General features: G+C 37.7%; 1 protein-coding gene across 2 annotated transcripts in view; it reads right to left on the reverse strand.

Annotated features, from left to right (window-relative positions):
- The window catches only part of atrn (attractin), an 81,398-nt gene that overhangs the window by 58,354 nt on the left and 1,984 nt on the right, over positions 1-21,060 (reverse strand). For both annotated transcript variants that reach the window (XM_084391187.1, XM_084391186.1), the window contains exons 2-4: positions 11,342-11,425; positions 10,507-10,620; positions 9,015-9,143 (exon numbers count right to left, since the gene is read on the reverse strand). In XM_084391187.1, coding sequence (XP_084247313.1) covers positions 9,015-9,143; positions 10,507-10,620; positions 11,342-11,425 — 327 coding nt within the window. The remainder of the gene's footprint in view (positions 1-9,014; positions 9,144-10,506; positions 10,621-11,341; positions 11,426-21,060) is intronic.

Genomic DNA, 21,060 nt, shown 5'->3' on the forward strand with positions numbered 1-21,060 from the left:
AAAAGCTTTTTTCACGTTAAGCATTTTAGAATGTCCCGTGGAAAACCAACTTGTTAACGTTGGCCGGCAGAAGTGCGATCAAGGGTTTCCTGATGCTAAATCCAGCCTTGGAGAATATCCTTTCTGATGGTGTACATCCACACTTTAGATTTTCTTATCCCAGACATTGTTAAAGATTTAAATCCTTGCCGCCAAGACGCTCCTCTGTCGGTCACGGGTTGAAAGTGAAACTTAAATCTGTCACGGGGTGTTTGGATTTATTTGCACATTTTTATATACAGCATTATCATAATAGGCTGAATATTAACGTATTGACAGAAAACCAGTAGTTCTAGAAATCAGACATTGAGCGCCCTCATATAGCCAAAGTGGCATGATCCTCGTTTCATAACACCTCTGCGAAGATTCGACCGTGAGATCGGTAGTCGAATCAGGCTCCTCCAATCGAAGCATCGAATCTTCGACTATTCGGGGTCACCCCTAGTAAGGTTTAATACTAAATTGGTTATCATAGATGTTACTGTATGTCGAATTCATTGTTGTGATAACGCGGCGCAGTTTTACGTGTTCTAAACAATTGTTGTAAAAGTACATTCGAACATACCCACATCATTTGCCAAAATACTGATTAATCTTTATGTATAACACATGCTATATTTATTTACATGGTCATAAACACCAGACGTGATAATGTCAATAAACTAAACACAAACCTAAAGCAATTATACTTCCCTTACATAAACATAACTATTACCGAATGCTACATTTGGAAAATGTCAAATTAAGCCTGCTTTGTCGACAGAACCAGCTGCAATCGGTAAAGAATAATTGTGTTCCATAACGACTGCACGAAACAAGCTAACGTTTGTTGCTTGATAGACGCTACAACTACAACTTCCGCATTTGTCCAGGACTCCACGCAGTACGAGCGGAAACCGAGGGTAACGCGGATATGACGCCATTGACTGGCAACTCCCAGCTCCCCCTGCTCTAACGCCCCGTTTCCTTGGTTAAAATCGCAATTTTCTCACGATTTAAAAATAGTTGGAGACATTTGGGATATTGTAAGTAATCAACTTAACAAAATATATAACACTGGCCTTGAGATTATGGGATATTTTAATGCAAAATTCTTACATATTGTACCTTTAAGTAAATATTTCATAAAAACATTTCTAATTTTCATTTAAGTTCAAAGCCATGTCAGCACTAAAAACAAAAACTTAAAATAAAAATAAATGCTAAAACTAATAAATACGATAACAGTAACTAAATATTAAAATAACTGTTTAGTAAGTCAACCTACAAACCTACTAATAGTCTCTGCACATTAGACCGTGATAGTAAGTATTTTTGTTTTATGTTGATCAAATAAAATCGTAATTTTTTTTAGTTATAATTGATTTGAGTTCATTTGATTATATAAAACTAAACTACACAAACATGCAAATACCATGCATCCTTATTTGAAGCTTAACATTTCTAATATATGAATACATATGCCATATAACACTATTTTATAACTCATTCATCACGATGACTTCAGTTTAATGATTTTCCTTGCATCACACCTTATGTAAGCCTATTGTTACTGTTGGCTTTGGCATTTACCTTTTCCAGTGCACAGTTAGGCATTGTACTCAGTAGACATTAGATCTTGCCAATATTGTCCGGCTATTTCCCATAAAGCAGTGCCTGGCTATACAGTGGACGTTTAGTCTACAGTAAAAACGTCTTTAGAAAAGCTGCAATATACACTAATTCAGTGACACACACAGAGCAACAGAGTCGTATCACAGGGTCCATAAAGCATTTACAACAGCAAGGCAAATAAAAACTTGCACAATACTTTTGGTAAATATTTTAACTTCATCTTAAGTTAATGATTGCTTTCGAAGCTTACAAATATCTTATATATCTAAATATCTTCTAAACAGCTGTGTCGAAGGAGAAGATATTCGAATTGAACCTGAAGTGAAGTGTGTAAAAACAGGCGCATTAGTAGGCAGCTCACTCTCCTCTAAAGCTGAACATGGGGAAAAAAGGGACAGCAGAGAATCACAGGCATCTGTCTTTCAGCTTTACGTGTTTTTTGTGAGTGTCTGCAGTGTGTGTCAAGCCTGGTGTTTGATGTTCTATTGATACTGCACGCCAGTGTTTTCTTTGGGTCCCCGTGAAAGCAGTCGCTATAGAAACTGCCGCAGTCGCCGTCAGGACTTCACATGAGCCGTTCCTGACACAGACACAGAGGTCAAAGACATCTGAGCTTCCTCTTTCCCACTCTTCTTAAATTACTCTGACCTGCATTTTCTTGTTCGAGCTCCTGTTCTCTAGCGTACAGACCCTTAAAGGGACAGTTCAGCCCAAAATTGGTCATCATGGACTCTTGTCCTTCCAAATCCGCATGGCTTTTTTTCCCCCCATGGAACTCAAAAGCAGCAGAAATTCAGTAGAATGTCATTTGCATTTTTACATATTTAAACTTGAGATGTCAAGATCGATTATGGGGCAAGCAAGACTGCATCACTGACCATCGCACACTTTACCATCACAGGAATAAATGACATTTGACAATATTTGACAATGACAATATTTCATGATATTACTGTTTTACCGTGGTTTTTATCAAATATTTCAGCATTGGTTCGCATAAGAGACTAATCTTACGGTATATACCGTATAGTGCAGTGGTTTTTCATAATTGCGTCATTTTACAGTTTCTACAGTTTAAAGTGAGCAGCATGTCAAAACAACGGAGCAGTTCACACCACAAGCGCTCAGGGTCGTTTACGGTAATGATCTTTCAGCGCAACATCCTCTAATAATTTTATCTAGAGGCAAACGTGCTTCATTCGAGCCCTTTGCTTTCTCCCGATAAAGACGTAAAGCGCATTAAGAGATGCGGATGACGCTGTTATTTTAACGACAGTAAATAGATACTTTTGCTAAAACGCTTCACAAAACGAGAATGCAGCAAATACAATAATTTGTATCTGTAAAATACAGATGACTCCGACAGCTAAACCAGGTTTGTGACTACTTAATTAACGTGTTGTACCTTTAGACGTTTAGTTTTTTCCATATTTAGCATGATTAATCAGCATATTAAGAGCATTTCATAATAAAAAAAAAATTATAATTTGAAAAATTATGGCAAGGGAAGACAAAAAAAGTCTGAAATTACTAGTTAACTTTATTTTGTGCTCATGATGAGAATTTTGCTTCTTAGATTATGCAAGTTGTTTGTTTTTAGTAGTTTATTACTTTTAGCAAAATATATAAATACTTTTCTTAAGAGGTAAACCCTGCACCCCCAGTATGTTTTCTCAGTCCCAAGGCCTTCTATGCACCTGGGGCCTGTTTCAGAAAGGAGGATAAGTGAAAACTCTGAGTATGTTAACCCTGAAATGAGGGAAACTCTGGGTTTTCCGTTTCAGAATGGGAAGTATGTCAAATCCGAGAAAGCAGAGTAAGTCAAGCCCGTGTCTGAAAGAGAGGTAACTTATACTCAGAGTTAGTTACCATGGTAACTTACTCTGTGAACCTAACCTGGTCGGGAGCATGTTTTTCTTATGTAGTAAATGCATCTTGATTTAAAAAATTTCTTATATTTTGAATGGAAACAACAAGACAAAAAGGCTAAGTAAGAAAAGCATTTTTTTGTAGTGCAGTACCATTCATTCATTGTGCATTTTTATATATATCATCGGAGATGCAGAGCACATTAGTAAGGCCACTTTATCAGAGCGGAAAGGAAAGTGTGCCTCGCTCACACTCTTTCTGAGAGTTTTTGTTGTTTCCTGGACACAAACCCATGATTCACAGGATTGCAGCAGGTCAGTGGTGGAGAAATCGGTTTAAATGAGGTAATCTGATAAATTATGTTCAATTGATAGCATCTTGCTGTGACCTCTGAAATTAACCTAATAATTCGAATTTTCTTGATTATTTCCAGTGTGGTTGGATGCATTGATGACACACATCATCGCACCTTCCGAAAAAAACAGATTACTGAATTATATTTATTTAATATGTCAAATGTTTGTAAAGTCATGTAGCCTAAAACCATGAACCTTTTAGGCTTAACGATTTAACTGATTGAATTATGGTTTTATTGTTCAATTTTAGTTGCTGCCACGTTATTTTATTATTATAAAAAAAATTTTGCCAGTGGGATACCATGAAAATGAGTATTAATTCAATAACTTACCGTTCTGCCAGTCTTCACCTCTGATATTATAACAGTGAATAAGAACTAGATGTACCGCATGGCGGTACAAAATATGACCGCCGCTCAGGCCTGCACTGGCTTTCCACAAAAATAAATGACGACGTGGAGCAATTTGGCTGTATTGCGCGTTTATGTATATACCTAAAAAAAGTAGTAGTATGTGCATGTCTGTCTGTGTGTATGTGTGTGTCTGTGCGTGTATGTATGCGTGCGTACATGTGTGTGCGCGTGTGTGTTTGTGTGTGTGTCTGTGCATGTGGATTTGTATGTGTGTGTCTGTGCGTGTGGATGTCAGTGTGTGTGCATGCTTGCGTTTGTTTGTATTCCTGCATGTGTGTGTGTGACAGTTAGGGTTGCCAACTTCAGAAAAGGAAAATGCGGGACAATCGTGGTTATTTATAGGAAAATGAGGGACACTCAAAATATTTGTACTGTATCACACAGTGTACGTCATTTCAGTGTCTGCAGTTAAGTTTGTGTTTAAAAGGTTATCAGACATAAACACATTTGTATTGCTTAACCTATTTATGTATTTAATTCTAAAAATAATTGTAATGTCATACATGAAAAAAGTCACATTACAAACAAACCATAGTTCAAAATAACAGCATTTATCTAAAATAGAAAGCTTTTTTAACATTATACACTAGGCTTACAGTTCAAAAGTTTGGGGTTAGTAAGATTATTTTTTGGGAAAAAAAATACAGAAAGTAATTGCCTACTTTTATTCAGCAAGGATGCATTACATTAATCAAAAGTGACAGTTAAGATAATGTTACAAAAGCTTTCTATGTACTTTCTAAAAGCTTTAAAACATTAATAATAATCAGAAATGTTTTTTGAGCATATTATTCCCTCAGGTAGATTACATGTTTTCTTGCGTGGCTGGATGTTAGACTCATGAACAATAATCACGTTGTTTGCATTCGCCAAAATTGATTAGCCGAAATCAAAACGTGGACAGTGAAAGGAAATTACCGTTAGCGCGAGACGAGTCCGGCTTGAAGCGAAAGCGACCAGACGGCAGAGGATGTTCGCAAATCAAACAATGATTTGTCTCAAAACAGTGATTAAAAAAAGCTGTGATTGGATGATGACAGGTGTCGGTGATCATTCTCAAGTGTCGTGGTCAGCACTGCTGCTGTTGCTGTTGTATCAGTCAGTGGTTTATCAGCTTGTCAAAAAACGGGACACGGGAGGTCACGCACGGGACAAATAAATTAGGCCCAAAATACGGGACGTCCCGCCTAATTCGGGACAGTTGGCAACCTTAGTGACAGTATCATCCTAAACCAGCAACCCCTCGCTCAACACCACCATCTACAGGCCGATGAGTGTACAGTCACTAAATGTGCACATAAATTAATTTATTTTATACCCCCCCATGGATGAAATTCTACGAAACTTAGCATACCCCCAGAGGATGTCAAGTTAATCATACACATGAAATATGGTGCAGTTCTGAACATCTCAACTGAAGATAGGGGCGATTAAAGCAGAATAATATTGCATTTTCATTTTTTATGGGAGGGGCGCAAATCACAAATGAGTGATTATGGGCTAGGTTGATGTGGGCCCTTAAGAGCAACATACCATAAAAATTTCTTCATCCTCGGTGCCACGGTTCAGGTAGTTATTTAGGAAAAACTGAATTTTTTGGGTTTGGGGGGGCCCAGCGCGGGGGGGGAGTGGCCCCCGGGGACCAAACGAAATTTTTCCGTAAAAGTCTAGTGGGGCTACATGCCCACCAAATTTCATGTTCCCCGGTGTTTCGGTGTCCCTGGTATCGTTGATGAAAAATTCAGTAGTAAAAAAAAAAAAAAAACTTTGACAATCCCTATATGACCGCTTTCGCTAGCTACGCTAGCGGCGGTCATAATTATACTTGCGTATTGACTCGGAAGAATGCGGACGTCTTTTTGTCGTGCTGTTGCCATGGTGAATCGTAATTTCGGAGCTCCATTGATCGTGGCTTTTCACAGTCATGGTGCACGCGCTTAACTCAGAGTCAACCTACTCGGAGTTGATTAAACTAACTCAATTCAGCTGCTCTGGAACCGAAAACTCAGGGTTTCCCATCTCAGGGTAAATCAACTCAGAGTTCAAGTTTTAACTCAGAGTTGGTTGAACCTCCTTTATTGAAACAGGCCCCTGGTAAATGTAATAAATAAATAAATACATAAAAATTGCCTGATAAAACATCTGATCTAACCGTTTATATTCATATTGGTAGAAATATTTACTTTTTTTTTTGGTAAATATTGTACAAAATTCTTAGACACACTGCTTTGGCTCTCTGGGCCCAAGATTATCATCTTTGATGACTATTTTGAGTGTTTAGGATTTTTTCTTTTACAAAGTACTACGGCTGCCTCGATGGTTCCAAAAAAGTATTGTCCGGAGTCCGGACCTCCGCTGGGAAGGAAATATAGAGACCGGACCTCTTGTAACTTTAATAGCTCTGGCATAGTGTATAGAGCAGAACACTTTGTCTGTGACCTTGACCTGCCTGTGATTTGCTATGTGGAAGAGATGAAGTTGCATTTTCACTGTATATTCAAAGTGGCTGAAATGACAATAAACCAAACTTGACTTGATTTTCATGAGGCATATCTGACATTTGATCTGAAGCATTGCAAACTTCTTTTGTGTTCCACAGAAAAAAAAGAAGTCATACATGTTTGGAACGACATGCAAGAGAGTAAATTATTACAGAATGTTCCTTTTTGGGTGAACTATCACTTTAGTTGTATGAAATGGTTTGATAAACGATTCCATCTCTTTAAACCCCACCTTCCTGGGAGCCTACTCTGCTCTGATTGGTCAGATGGCCCAGTCTGTTGTGATTGGTCTACCACTTGCAGTGTGTCGTAAACAAAACGGCTACTACCATATCTGAATTTCGGCTTTTAATTCGAGCCCGAGTCGTCATCCTTCGGTGGTATATGCAAAGTGGATTTACTTTCGAAGCAGAAAACAGCGTCTTCTCAACATGTCGACAACACAAACCAAACTCTTCCAGGCCTACAACTACAACAGTGTTAAAGGGTGGGTCAAAGTAGATGATGTTTGCGGGCAGCCAACGAAGACCACAGGCTGGCATTACACAAATTTGTTATGTAGGTTTGAGCAGGAAGTAAGACTGGAATTACTGACGATTCGTTTCAGGCAGTTCAGAATCGATATTTTTCATTTAGAGACAATAACTCTATTTATAGCACACATTGATCTTTGTAACAGCTATATTACACATATCCAAAAAGCATAATAGAGGCACCTTAAATAACCCAGTGTTCATAGGTTATGGATAACTTTGTAACTAAGCTGTAAAGGTTAAAGTTTCACAGAGTAACAAGCATGTTTATAAGCTTCCTTCCAGTCTACTGCGTAAACATGCAGATGTCTGGATCATATAAACAATGGAAACTTGACTGATTTGGAGTGCTGCATAGGCAGCAAACTACAACAACGTTTGAACGGTAGTGTACTTAAATACATTAGAGTACAATTTTTTGTTACAATGTTTTTGAAAGAAGTTTCTCACACTCACACAGGCTGAATTTATGAGAATATCAAATAAAATAAATTATTAGAATAAAAAGTAAAATATCATCATATTTAACTGATTTTTATTATTGTAATTTTTTTTAATTTTAATACATTTTAAAATGTAACGTAAGCTGAATTTTCAGTATCATTACTCCAGTCTTTAGTGTCACATGATCCTTCAGAAATCATGTTAATGTTTTTGTGGGAACCACAATACATTTTTCCAGTATTCTTTGATGAATAGAAGTTCAACAATGCATTTACCGTATTTTCCGGAGTATAAGTCGCATCAGTCAAAAAGTGCATCATGAAGAGGAAAAAAACATATATAAGTCGCAATGGACTATAAGTCGCATTTATTTAGAAATTTATTTCACAAAAAAAACAATGTTACGGACGGAACAGTTCTCCTTTACGGACGCGACCGCTCTGAAAGCAGCACTAAAAGACTGCTTTAAAACGTTCACAGAGACCTCAAACAGAAAGCACAAAGCCTGTCTTTAAATTTAATTTCGTTTTGTATTAATTGTATCTTAATTTTAATGAACGTTTCATCAACCAATTGCCTGGATTTAATAAATAAGAAGTAAAGTTATTATTAATAATAAAGAAGTAAATATAGTAGAAAATAGATAATCAGGACACGAAGGCGCCGGCGCGTGAACTGGAGCTATTCTCATAAATGAACCGAAACTCAGCGTATAATGTAGCCTACTTGCCTCACAGACCTGAGACATATTTAGAAAGCTTGAAATGTCTACTTTTAAACAGAACAATTCAAAACGAAAGAAAACAGACTGCTCTCTGCTTATGTAATCCGTAAGAAATGTGCATATCTCTCTGGCGCGTTCACTACTGCGAAGATCGGGAGTCAGCAGCGTCAACTTCATCTTTGCAGCCGACACTGACACAGAAAACACTTGTTTATTAATAAACAATTAAAATGTCTCCTTGCTATATTTTACAAATTCATAATCATTACTGTAGACGGTAATGTTTTCTCTTGGTTCATGTCAGTCAGTATGAATTAATTTTGATATAAAAGTCGCACCTGACTATAAGTCGCAGGACCAGCCAAACTATGAAAAAAAGTGTGACTTATAGTCCGGAAAATACGGTATTTACTTGTTCCTCGATTAGACGCTGTCGAAGCAAGCAGCTCACAAGGTTTTGTAACAGAACTATAGTACTGCCGTGAGCATCAGCCCGTTTCAGCCCAGGAATGAAAGCTTACCTGTAGGAGATGTTGAAGCCAGTGAGATTATACGCAGCGTCACTGAAGAAGTGCAGCAGGGTGAAGCCAGACTGTGCCACTACCTCTGGGACGGTCTCGTTGCTGTAGCTCTCAGGAACAATCAAACCGCTGAAACATGAAAGAGAACAACACAGAACCTTTAATACCTCAGCTGAAAGGGAGCGCAACAGATTCAATAGTTTTAGCGCTTCCTCGTTTAATCGTAATTGTTTTTTTTAAATGGGATGGTTGGTTTTTGCATGAATTTTTAAAGATTTTTTTAGATGTTTTGCCAAATATTGTTCAAACTTTTGGCATATTGGTGTGAGCACTTTTGAATTACTACCCAAGTACTTCCTTAGGCCCTGATCACACCAAACGTGTTTTTTTGCAGTGAGAGGCGCCTTTTTTAAATTGTTTTCCAATGGCAGTGAGCGTTCTGTGCGCTGTTAATGCACCCCAGTCGCATTTTACCGCCTGCTGCGCCTCGCGTTTTTGCAGTTGAAAGAAAAGCAACTCAGAGCGGAAAAAGCCCCGACGTCATCGCCTTTTTTTCCACTGTCCAATTGAATGAATGGAGAGGCGGGCCTTGTTGTAGTGATGAAAGCTACAGTTGCTTAGAACGCCCGGAGAGTGCGATGATGGAGGATAAACTTGTGGTGCTCTCGTGGGTTACCACGTTGGTGGTTGCCTAGCAACATAAAAAACGCAGCGCACTGTTCTGTGTTATCAGGGCCTTAGACTAGCAGGCTCATCTGATCTCACTCCACACAAAGCACTGTAATATTGTGAAATGTTACAATTTTAAATAACCGTTTACTATTTTAATATATTTTAAACTGTAATTTATTCCTGTGATGGCAAAGCTGAATTTTCAGCATCATTACTCAAGTCTTCATTGTCACATGATCCTTCAGAAATCATTCTTATATGCTGATTTGTGGCTCAAGAAACAGTTGTGCTGCTTAATGGTTTTGTGGAAAACGTGATGCATTTTTTCAGGCTTCTTGAAAGTTTAAAAGAACAGCATTTATTTGAAATAAAAATCTTTTGCATCATTATAAATGTCTTTACTGTCACTTTTGATCAATTAAATGCATCCTTGTTGAATAAAAGTGTCAATTTCTTAAAAAAAAAAAAACTTGAAAGGTAATGTATTTCACAGGGTGGTTCTCTTAACGGTAGCTGTCATGTTAAGATCACATTACCAGTCAAACGCCATGAACTCTATCCTATTACCAGTCACTTTCGGTTGAAGAACCAATCATGGATGACACATGTCACGGAATTTCCACCAGCCCTCAGGTATGTTTCTAGGGGTCATTCATACCGTTTAAAACCAGTGCCTGATGTGGTGCGAGTGCACTAGCCCTCAGGAACACTCCTGTATTCTAATCTGATCCTGGATTAACAGGTCATTACCTGGAAATCTCAGTCCTCCTGTTTAAACCTCATGCACACACACAGAAATGAAGAGAAATGAAGAGAATACCTGAAGGCAGCGAGTAAAGGAGAGTAGATGGAGTCTCCATCGTACACGTACAGATGATCCCAGCTGCACTCAGTGGCAAAATGCTCAAAGCGAAGCCTCAGGATAGAGTTTGGCCTGCCGAGAAAAAGACGACCATCAACCACCATAACACACACAAATACTAGGTATCAGCTACATGAGCTTAACCTGACAGGACCCAACAAGCTGTTTAAGGGCGTTTTCAGACATGTAGATCGTTTGTTTTGCTCCAAAATAGGGATTTAAATTGTTACAATGTTGCATTTTCTTCTATATTGTTATATAGCGGGAATCGGGACATCATTCGCTTCAAACAAGCCAGGCGTGAAAACACCTTAAGTTTTTAATAAGTAAAAATGAGCATTATGGGTATAATTATTTGATATAGGATTGACATTCATTTAAAACCTGAATTAAATCAATTACATGATTATGACAATTAATTCATTGCATATTAACATTTACTAAATGATGATCATTTCACATTTGTGTGGCAGAATTTTTTTTTTTCAGGCAGGATCACAATCCACAATCTTATCACGGTGCATTTTTAAAAAAACGTAGCCTGACAATATAAGAAAAAAAAATAATGATAGACCATTTAAGTCTGGCTTTAGGAGCCAATATACCATATAAATAAACAAATCTATTGGTGTCTTGGGGGGAAAAAAGAGAAAGTAATCAATGTTAAAGGCTTTAAAATGTAACAATCCCGGGCAGGTCAGGTTAATATGTCTCATTTGGCCAGTCAAATTCAATCTTAAGGTTCAGACCTCTAATCTGAGAAAGAGAGTTTGTTTTTTAGACCAATACTCACTGTCCCTCAATAAGCCATGTGCACTTCGTCTTGTATTTGTAGTTTCCTGCTCCATCAGAGAGGTAGCCAGAGGGTCCTGTTAGCCTGCATATGACACACACACACACACAACATTACTACACCAATCAAAACACAGCTATTAAAGCACAAACACCTTAAGGGACAGGTTAATATTTGTGCTGTCAATCAATTAAAAACAATAACTAAATAATTTAACATTTTTCTGTAATTAATCACAATCACACCAAACATTCAAATCTGTGATATATTTTTATATTGTAATACATACTTTCACACTGAATCACCAAATTAATGTAGAATCAACCTAAAGACGGTATATTTTAAATATTTGCTTAATATCATCTTTTTACTAAACTACGAATGAAGGCATCACCAATACTAAAAATATTGCAACTAGTCTCTATTAAATGGATTATATCCATTCAACATTACAGAATAATTGAAAACCATGATTTTTTAATAGGCATAATACTTTTTAATTTAAAACGTTTAATTTAAGTGAACTTAATTGTACACCGTGCAACTTTGTTCAAAAGCAACAAAAATTGAAAAAAGTCAGTCAATCAGGGTCCGAAATTAACTTTTTGGCTCACCTGCCACGGGGACTGGTAGATGAAAAAATCCACCAGCCAAGCATATTTTTTACCAGCCAAAATAATAAACAGCCCTTTTTTTTGTCACATACACATTCATTTCAGTACTTTTAATTGAGATAATAAGGTAGGCATATTATGTTGAATACAAACATAAAAAATTGTCCAGAGCAAAATTTGAAATGTATAATAAAAAATAAAAAATAAAATTATAGGCTATATATATATATATATATATATATATATATATATATATATATATATATATATATATATATATATATATATATATATATATATTATTGATCAAAATGAGAGAAATATATGAAATATTACTCTCATTGGGGTGAAATCAAAAAAATTTTTTTTTGTCAGTTTTGTTACCTGACTCATGTGGAAGGGAAGGCAGAACGTACTCGGCTAAGTTACTTACGTAACCTCGGTTCCCTGAGAGATAAGGGAACGAGTATTGCGTTGCAAACGCTATGAGAAAACAAATTTTCTCGAGAAAAGATCGGCCATGCATGGTGTGTAAAGCAGAAGCAGCCAGGCCAGCGGCGGAGTATGCACGATCCGCGAGTGCTGAAGACGCTCTGCACGGCTTTGATGAGCAGGACACAAATGGGCGGCGACCGCTTCTTCCAGTGGCGGGAGCTTCACATATCATTTTTCCTCAGTGCCGTCAACAGATAGAGCGTTAACTGTACGTACACGCCGCCGCCGACTTGAGCTGCAAAGAAGCTCTGGCTGCCCTGTCAAGGACGCTTGTCAAAAAGTACGGGGAAGCTTGACGCTTGTCCGCTCTGAATAGTGAGTGCGCGCGCGCGGCCGGGGCTCACTCACTCACTCGCTCTCTCTCTCTCTGCTCGTTCAAGGAGGCAGAAGAGCGCGTGCGCGCTGACAATTTTATTATTTTGGTATGAACATTCACCCGCCACTGTGGCGGATAGCCTTTTGAGATATACTCGCCAAACGGAAAATCTACCCGCATTTGGCGCTTGGCGGGTGTTAATTTCGGACCCTGCAGTCAATGCATCAATCCTTCTTTCAAAACATGTTTTTGTTTTACCCTGATTCACTATGGTAAGCCTATTTTAAGTGTTTTTATTTTAGACCTGACAGGATGGTTTTCACGGGAAACTGCGTACATGCGTCACTTGCCCGTGTTAGCTTTGACGTGTGTATGGTGTGAGAGTTGCATAGTGGTCACAGTGAGCTAGAAAAGTTTGACAAGGAGCACAATCAGCACACTAAATCTCAAACCTCCAGGGAATCACCCGTTTAAAAGAAACACAGAACAGATCAGATAATAAAACAAGAATCAACATTGGCTTGGCTTTTCGGAGATCGAGAATGATTTGAAATGTTGTAAAAGCGTCGTAGAGACGTTTTTATTACTCAACAGGTCAGCAAGGTATTTAATGGAACAGATAAATTGCCATATGTAGCTCTCTAACAGAGTTCATTGTAAAGTATGATTTATTGTGAAGGGTCATTCATTATGGTTGCTGTAGAGCTGTGCTGGAATTTATTTTGAAGTAAGTACCGTGTCTATTAAATGAGTATAGCTACAGTAATGTTTTCAGCTAGTCAGCTTGAGACCATTTACATCTAAACTGGTTATATTTCTCTTAAGCCTATAGTGAATGTGTTATGAGCAGTACGATCACCATATTCATCCGCAGTGTCACGCAGAGTCACACATCCTTGGTCGGCTCACTGAGATTTTAACTGGGCTTTAAATGAACAATATAACAGGCTTGTCTCATGTTAAAGGGTCGATGGGCCTGGGAACACACCATTAGCAGGGCTCAATCCGAGGGGCGGGGTAAATGGTTGTCTTTCAAATTCCCTCGGCACGCAATAGAGAGCCTAAGTCCCTCCCCTTCCGGTGGACCACCATGGGACCTTATTTTGGAAAAATATTGTATGGTAGTCAATGGCGAGAGACAACAAATATTTTGATCTCGTTTGAATTGTGCCCTGAATTACACATATGATGTTTGTCAATTAAAAAGATACATTTTAAAGTCAAGAAAGTCGCAGTTTGATGTAAAACTGTTGAGGTATAAGACTGTGAAAATACGTAATTACAAAGACTACAAACCCAAAAGGCGCACGTGACGTCATACCTTTTCTCTCAATGAATGAAGCTAACTTTACTGAAGCTAACGTCTGTCGTTTTTTCTATAGTCTTACGTTATAATCGTAACTTTACGCCGTCATGCCTGAGTGTTTTGTACCAGACTGCACACATACGAGCAACGGATCTTGCTCGTTGTTTCGCTTCCCGGGTGATGAAAGGACCGGAGACGAGAGATGTAGTTCATTGAGCGATTTTCACATAAAACTAAATGTTACTCTTCTGTTTTATGACAAACTGCAACTTTCTTGACTTTCATAATTATCTTTTAAATTGACAAACATCATATGTGTAATGCAGGGCACAGTTCAGACGGAATAAAAAGATAAGTTGTCTCTCGCCATTGACTACCAGTGTTGGGTAAGTTACTTAAAAAAAGTAATTAGTTATAGTTACTAGTTACTTCTCACAAAAAGTAACTGCGTTAGTAACTGAATTACATAATTTCAAAAGTAACTAATTACCAGGGAAAGTAACTATTGCGTTACTTAAAAAAAAAAAAAAAAAAAAGAAGTTTAAATGTAAGAAATTTAGAAAATTACTTATAAGAAAGATACCCCCAATATGAAATGTTAAATGAATGAAATGGACACTAAATAGAACATCTTATTATTATAAAACATTGTACACTAATCTACACTATTTTAATGTTGCTGTGGGACAATGTGAGAGACAACTATTAAATTAAATATTAATACTGAACAATGTATCAACATAAATAATAATATAATATTTTGGGGGTTTATTTTTATAAGAGAACTTCATCATCAGAGGTTATTTATTTTAGCCAAATTCTAGTCATGTTTGCCGCATGTGTTCACAACCGTCAAACAAATATGTTTGAACATTCCCTGCAGGTTATTTTGGAGTTTATGTTATATAAACTAATTAAAACATTGCATATGATATGATACCGATATGCTACAGATATTATTCTAATGCTGAAATGTGTAATTTATTTATAAATAAAGTATTTATGCTCAGACACATTCGGTCTCTGTCGCGCACTGTCGAGCGCGTTCTCGGACACACTCGGTCTCTCTCGCGCACTGTCGAGCGTGCTCGCGGCATTCGCCTCGCTTTTGTCCAGTCCGGCGCCTCATAAACACACACACACACACCAGAGAAAAAACTTTGCAGGTCCTATGGCTGAGAGAGAGCCTACTCGGATGAAAACCGCTTCAGTGAGCTCAACTATAGTAACGCCGCATTTTTATTGACAGTAACGGTAACGGCGTTGTTATGGAGGAAGCAGTAATTAGTTTGATTACTCGTTACTGAAAAAAATAACGCCGTTAGTAACGCCGTTTATTTATAACGCCGTTATTCCCATCACTGTTGACTACCATACATATTTTTTCCGAAATAAGGTCCCATGAGCCGGAAGCGGAGGGGAGGGACTTAGACTCTTTATAGGATAGCGCTACAATCAACCAGAGCAACGAAGAAGGTGCGTAGTCAGAGAGATTAAACTTTTGCCGTATCCGGTCGGCAAAACTCCGAACACATCTTCCTTTTTTAAGAATGACTTCAGTGCCGTTCTTTGTTCTTTTCTCAAAGAAAAGCTTAACTCCAAGACTTCAGAGTCGCGTCCAAAGCCGATTCGAAAGACCGCTGTTCGCCAGCAGCAGCAGCAGCTCTTCTTTGTTTTCAAGTAGCAGGGAATTCACGCGAAACCTTCGTAACTCTGCCGTCATTGTTAAGCCCGCCCACCGACTCTATACACAATCTGATTGGCCTGACTAGAGTTTGGTTTTTCTAGCTCGCAAGCCAACGGAGAGTTGCTAGAAGACCCTGGCTGCAAATTACATTTCCTGCCGCTAGGGTGCGTCGAGATTTCTAGGCTAGAAAACAAGCACAAGTTATTTTAGTGTTATAATAAGGTTACATCACCCCTTCACTCATACTTGTGTAATTCCAAGCCTGTATGACTTAATCTCTTGAAACATAAATGGAGAAGTTTAGCAATTTAGCAAAGAAGAAGGAAAGAAAGTCCTACAAGTTTGGAATGACATAAAGGGAACTTGTCATTTAATCAACCTTTTTATTTTTGGAAACAACTAGCCTAAACCATGTTATGAACTAGGGCTCTAGCCTGTAACAATATCAGATTTGTACTACACAATTATTGTGGCTACAAAATTTCACAATAACAATATTATGGTGATATCTTCAGAATAAATTCTCCAAGAGTAAAACAAAAACTTCTCAACCAGCGTTAAGATGCAGTCACTCACATTTACCTTTAAGCAAATTTTCAAGGCCAAAATCTAGTCATTTCAATTAGAATTTGCATGATCTGGAATTCTGCTCGAGAGCTTAAGATTTTCCCACACATTTTCCCTCAAGTTAGTCACACTCATTCTACTGTGCTTCCTACACTGTACATACATTAGCTGTAAAATTTCACTAAACTTGCTAATGTTAATACTGTACCTTTAAGGAGCAGCAACATCACCTACAATACTGGAGTGTCAATCAGATTATTATCTATGGTATTAAATGTGTAGAACTATTAAACACATCAATATCACGAATATAGTCTAAACAGGTACAACGACACCCCATTATGAACAACCAACTGATATGCAGCCAGGTGTGTGTGTGTTTGTGTGGCGATGAGGTATCTGAAGCCCTTGACTACAGTCTCAAAGAGCTTTGTTAACATAAAAAAAAAAAAAAAAAGTTCATTAACACACCCACACTCCTGTGGGATCTGCACATACACACTCCAGCAGCTGTGACAAACACACATCACTGAGACGTGATTCTCAACGGCGCACAGCAATCTTCCACCCAGCCAATTAGATCATCATTCAACAGCGTCCCATTAGAATCATCAACAATTAAAATCGTGCATTTCTTCAAATAAAGCACAGGGGTTAGACACTGGGCAAAAAAATTGCTGAATAATTGAGCTGCTGTGCTCCCCCATTCAGCCTTTATGATGATAGAAGACAGCCGAGAGAATGTCAGATATGCCTGTCTGCCATAAGTGATTTCAAACCTGGGTCTACTGAGAATTGGACTTGCTAATCGTAAGAGACGGACCACTTAGTGCGACTGTGAAGCTGCATGCAGGAGTTTAACAGAGCAAACCATCAGACGGTGTTTAGCAGGAATGCTGTCTCCGGTCAGGGCGACATTCTGGGAAAGGAATGGATGTTTCATGTGTTTGCGGCTGGTGTGGAGGAAACAGTCAGGCTTCTGTACTTCAACAAATGATCCACTAAAAAGAGGCCATTTAGTAAAGCAGATCCTGTTGCTGATAATTGTGTTATGGAATTATGAATTGGCCAGCAAATTAGACAACATGCAGCATACAACATCACGCGTTCATACAGAATTTGCATCCTCTCTTTTTGCGATTTCAAACACAGTCAGGGAACAAATTCTATTAATATATACCCATTAATATAAGAAAAAAAATGCAGAATTTTTCATACAGAATTTCACAAACACTCCACTCTTCTTACTCAAAAGTATTGTAGCATTACTATGGTACTGTGAAATATAGGCTACTATGACACCGTCACTCAATGATTAGCATATTCACATATGGGCCTCCAAAAATAAACATGAAACATGTTTAAGAAACATGATTTCCAGAAATATTGTATTACCATGGTACTAGAATCCCCATTAAGCATGGTAACATCTGAAAACACCATGTCTCATACACAAGAGACTCTCCATTTCAAAAGTCACACATACAACGTGGTCTTATCCAGAGCTTGACATTAACTTTTTTAGCGCAATTTTCCACCGGACAAAATTGCCATTGTTAACTCATGATTTCTGTTCTGTCTGTGCGCACCAATCTTGCACTTCTATCTACTCCTCAACCAGACCACCTAGAGACTTCGGGTTTTCGGCATTATGTTAAGGAAGGTCTAATCTCGGGAACGCACAAAAAAAAAATCCAGGAAAAGATTTTGGATTTCCTGGAAATTCCAGAAAAAATGAAGTTTTTTGCAAATTTCTCGGCAACCATAATAGCTATCGAGTTGAAACAAATTGCAATCGATAGCTTCTAAAATTTACAATAATATTAGAAAAAAAGAATTGATCAAAAATCTTTCCTTTATGCTTCAAAAATTAATTAAATCTTTATATGAAAGGAAATAAGAAAAATATTGCCTTTTCACCTATAAAACTATTGTTCCACAGAAATACGTAAGGAAGGTATTCACAAGAGTCATGAGCACAATTAATTCCACTGAATTACGGCAAGAAATCAATGAAGGTATCGATCAGGATTTGGAGAAGGAGCAAGAATATATGAGAAAACGACAAGAGGTTGTTGCAAAATAAATGGAAGAACGTTCAGCAAAGCGACAAAAGATGGCGACATCCACACCAACGGCTTCCTCATCAGGCGTATCTGATTTCTACGATGACTCGTGGCTTTCAGAGGATGTTTTGGCAAATATCTCGAAAGCAGAAGAAGAGTTTACAAAGTCACAAGCCAATAGTCAAGCAGAAAAGAAGGAAGAATCTGAAGAGGACAAAGCAGAAAAGGATGCTGATACAGAGAAAATCGAGGATATTGAGTGAACACAAGATGTAAAAAATAATGAGCTAATAAAAAAAATGATGTTCAACTAGTCAAGTGATTGTGCCTTTTTTATTATCCATTGCTGATTTGATTTCAGAAAGTTCATTTGAATTTCAAGAGAAAGTTATATTCTCGAGCAACTTATTTTCTCTTTCATTTACTATCTCTTAGTGTTGTGATCCCATGACGTGAGAAAATTGCGCTAAAACACTCACTGAGTTTTTATTACTTGTTTAGCTGGCTAGCCACTCAGCATTATCACGAACCACAATTTTATTACAGGGAAATGATGTTTTATTAGGGGAGTGACAATACACTTAGCTCACATGATGAGACGATATTGGATTCAGGAGAGTGAGACTTAGAGATCACTTGACACTATTTTTAAGAAATGTCCAATAGTAAAATATATGACTGGAAAAAAAAATTTTTATTCGACCGAAAGTCAGAAAATACAAAACAATACAGGTGCATTTTGAAACGTTTTAACTAATCCAGGGCTGTCATACCCAACGATTATTTAGGTAATCGAGTAATAATGAGTCGATTTTGTAGATTAATCGGATCATTTTTTAGTGGTAATAAAAAGAGACCTAAGTGAACAATAGCCTTTAAAAATTACTTAAAATACATATATAATAATAATGAGGCAATAATAAGTGGTTCAACTGAAGTATCAGAGGCAAGTAATCATATGGTTTTATACAACAACACTGTTAAAAAATGCCAATGGTCAGGTGATCGTTGTTGTTACACTACGGCATGATCAACTCCTTGTTTAACATTGGCCAATTTTCATTTTAATTTGAGTTATTTTGTTGTGCCATTTTGATTTGTTTGTTTTTTATATTTCTACTTTGCTTTACTTTTACTTCAGTTTAAAACTTATTTCAGTAAGTTGCCAAGAAACATTTAAGTCTTTTAAGTTTAAGTTTATTTTAGCTTTAAATCAATTACTGAAAACTATTTTACTTTTACTTCTAGTTTAGCAATAACGACACTGAGTATTATCACTGTCAGATCAGTCAGATTATGAAAGATCATGTGAGAAGAGTCAAAACAATGATTATTATTATGATTATGATTGTGTGCTCACAATATACCCGAAGTACACGTCCTTGGCAGGGATCTATATTGGAAAACAGAGCTACTATTTAATTTACACTCTGTTCCATTGACTTATCATTAGGAAGACAGGAACATTCCTGATCCGAGATGAAATAGTAGAATGTTATGAACGGTCTCTGCCTCCAGCATGGCTGTGTTAAGATTCGTGATTGACACCACATGATCATTTGGCTTCAGTCTGCCTGTCTCTTCTCAGCTATTTGGAGCCATATTCACCCTGCATGACCCAAAGCCTCCAATGTAGCCAGTGTCTCTGCCAGACTTTGCCCATCAGTGAGTCACATCCCATGATGGAGAAGCATGTGGCAAACGTCTTATTCCAAAGAAACCTTATAATAGCCTATTACTGGTCATACTGTACATCAGTGAAGTTGATCTGGTCAGTTTTATGCCAATGTTGTTGAGAAGTTACAAAAACACGTTTTGCGAAAACAGTTGAATCACACTACCTACCTAGTATGAAACTCGAATCATTTTTGACAATAACAATTATTGATGACGACTGGGTGCAAAATATTCAGTGATTGTCATGAGGGTCAACATTTGAAAGGGTTAGTTCACCCAAAAATGTAATACTTTTGGTCATTTTCGAAACACAAATGAGAATCTTTTTGATTAAATCTGAGGGATTTCGGTCTCTCCATTGACAGCTACACAACTACCACTTTGACACTTCAATAAGTTCATAAAAAGATCGTAAAACTAATCCATATGAATTGAATGGTTTAGTCCAAATTTTCTGAAGAGACTCAATTGCTTTATAAGATGAACAGAATTAATTTAGGCTTTTATTCACATTTAAACATTCATCAACTCACACATCAGTTGTGGTAAACGGAAGCTCAAGCATGTTCACGTGTTACGCAGCACGTTTGAGCTTCAGCAAGAACCAATGAGGTTCATTTTCGTGTTACGCAGCACGTTTGAGCTTCAGCAAGAACCAATGAGGTTCATTTTCGTGTTACGCAGCACGTTTGAGCTTCAGCAAGAACCAATGAGGTTCATTTTCGTGTTACGCAGCACGTTTGAGCTTCAGCAAGAACCAATGAGGTTCATTTTCGTGTTACGCAGCACGTTTGAGCTTCAGCAAGAACCAATGAGGTTCACTCTCGTGTTACGCAGCACGTTTGAGCTTCTGCAAGAACCAATGAGGTTCATTCTCGTGTTACGCAGCACGTTTGAGCTTCAGCAAGAACCAATGAGGTTAATTCTCATGTTACGCAGCACGTTTGAGCTTCAGCAAGAACCAATGAGATTCATTCTCGTGTTACGCAGC

Source organism: Rutilus rutilus (assembly GCF_951802725.1).
Source record: "Rutilus rutilus genome assembly, chromosome: 20".
Classification (NCBI taxonomy): Eukaryota; Metazoa; Chordata; class Actinopteri; order Cypriniformes; family Leuciscidae; genus Rutilus; species Rutilus rutilus.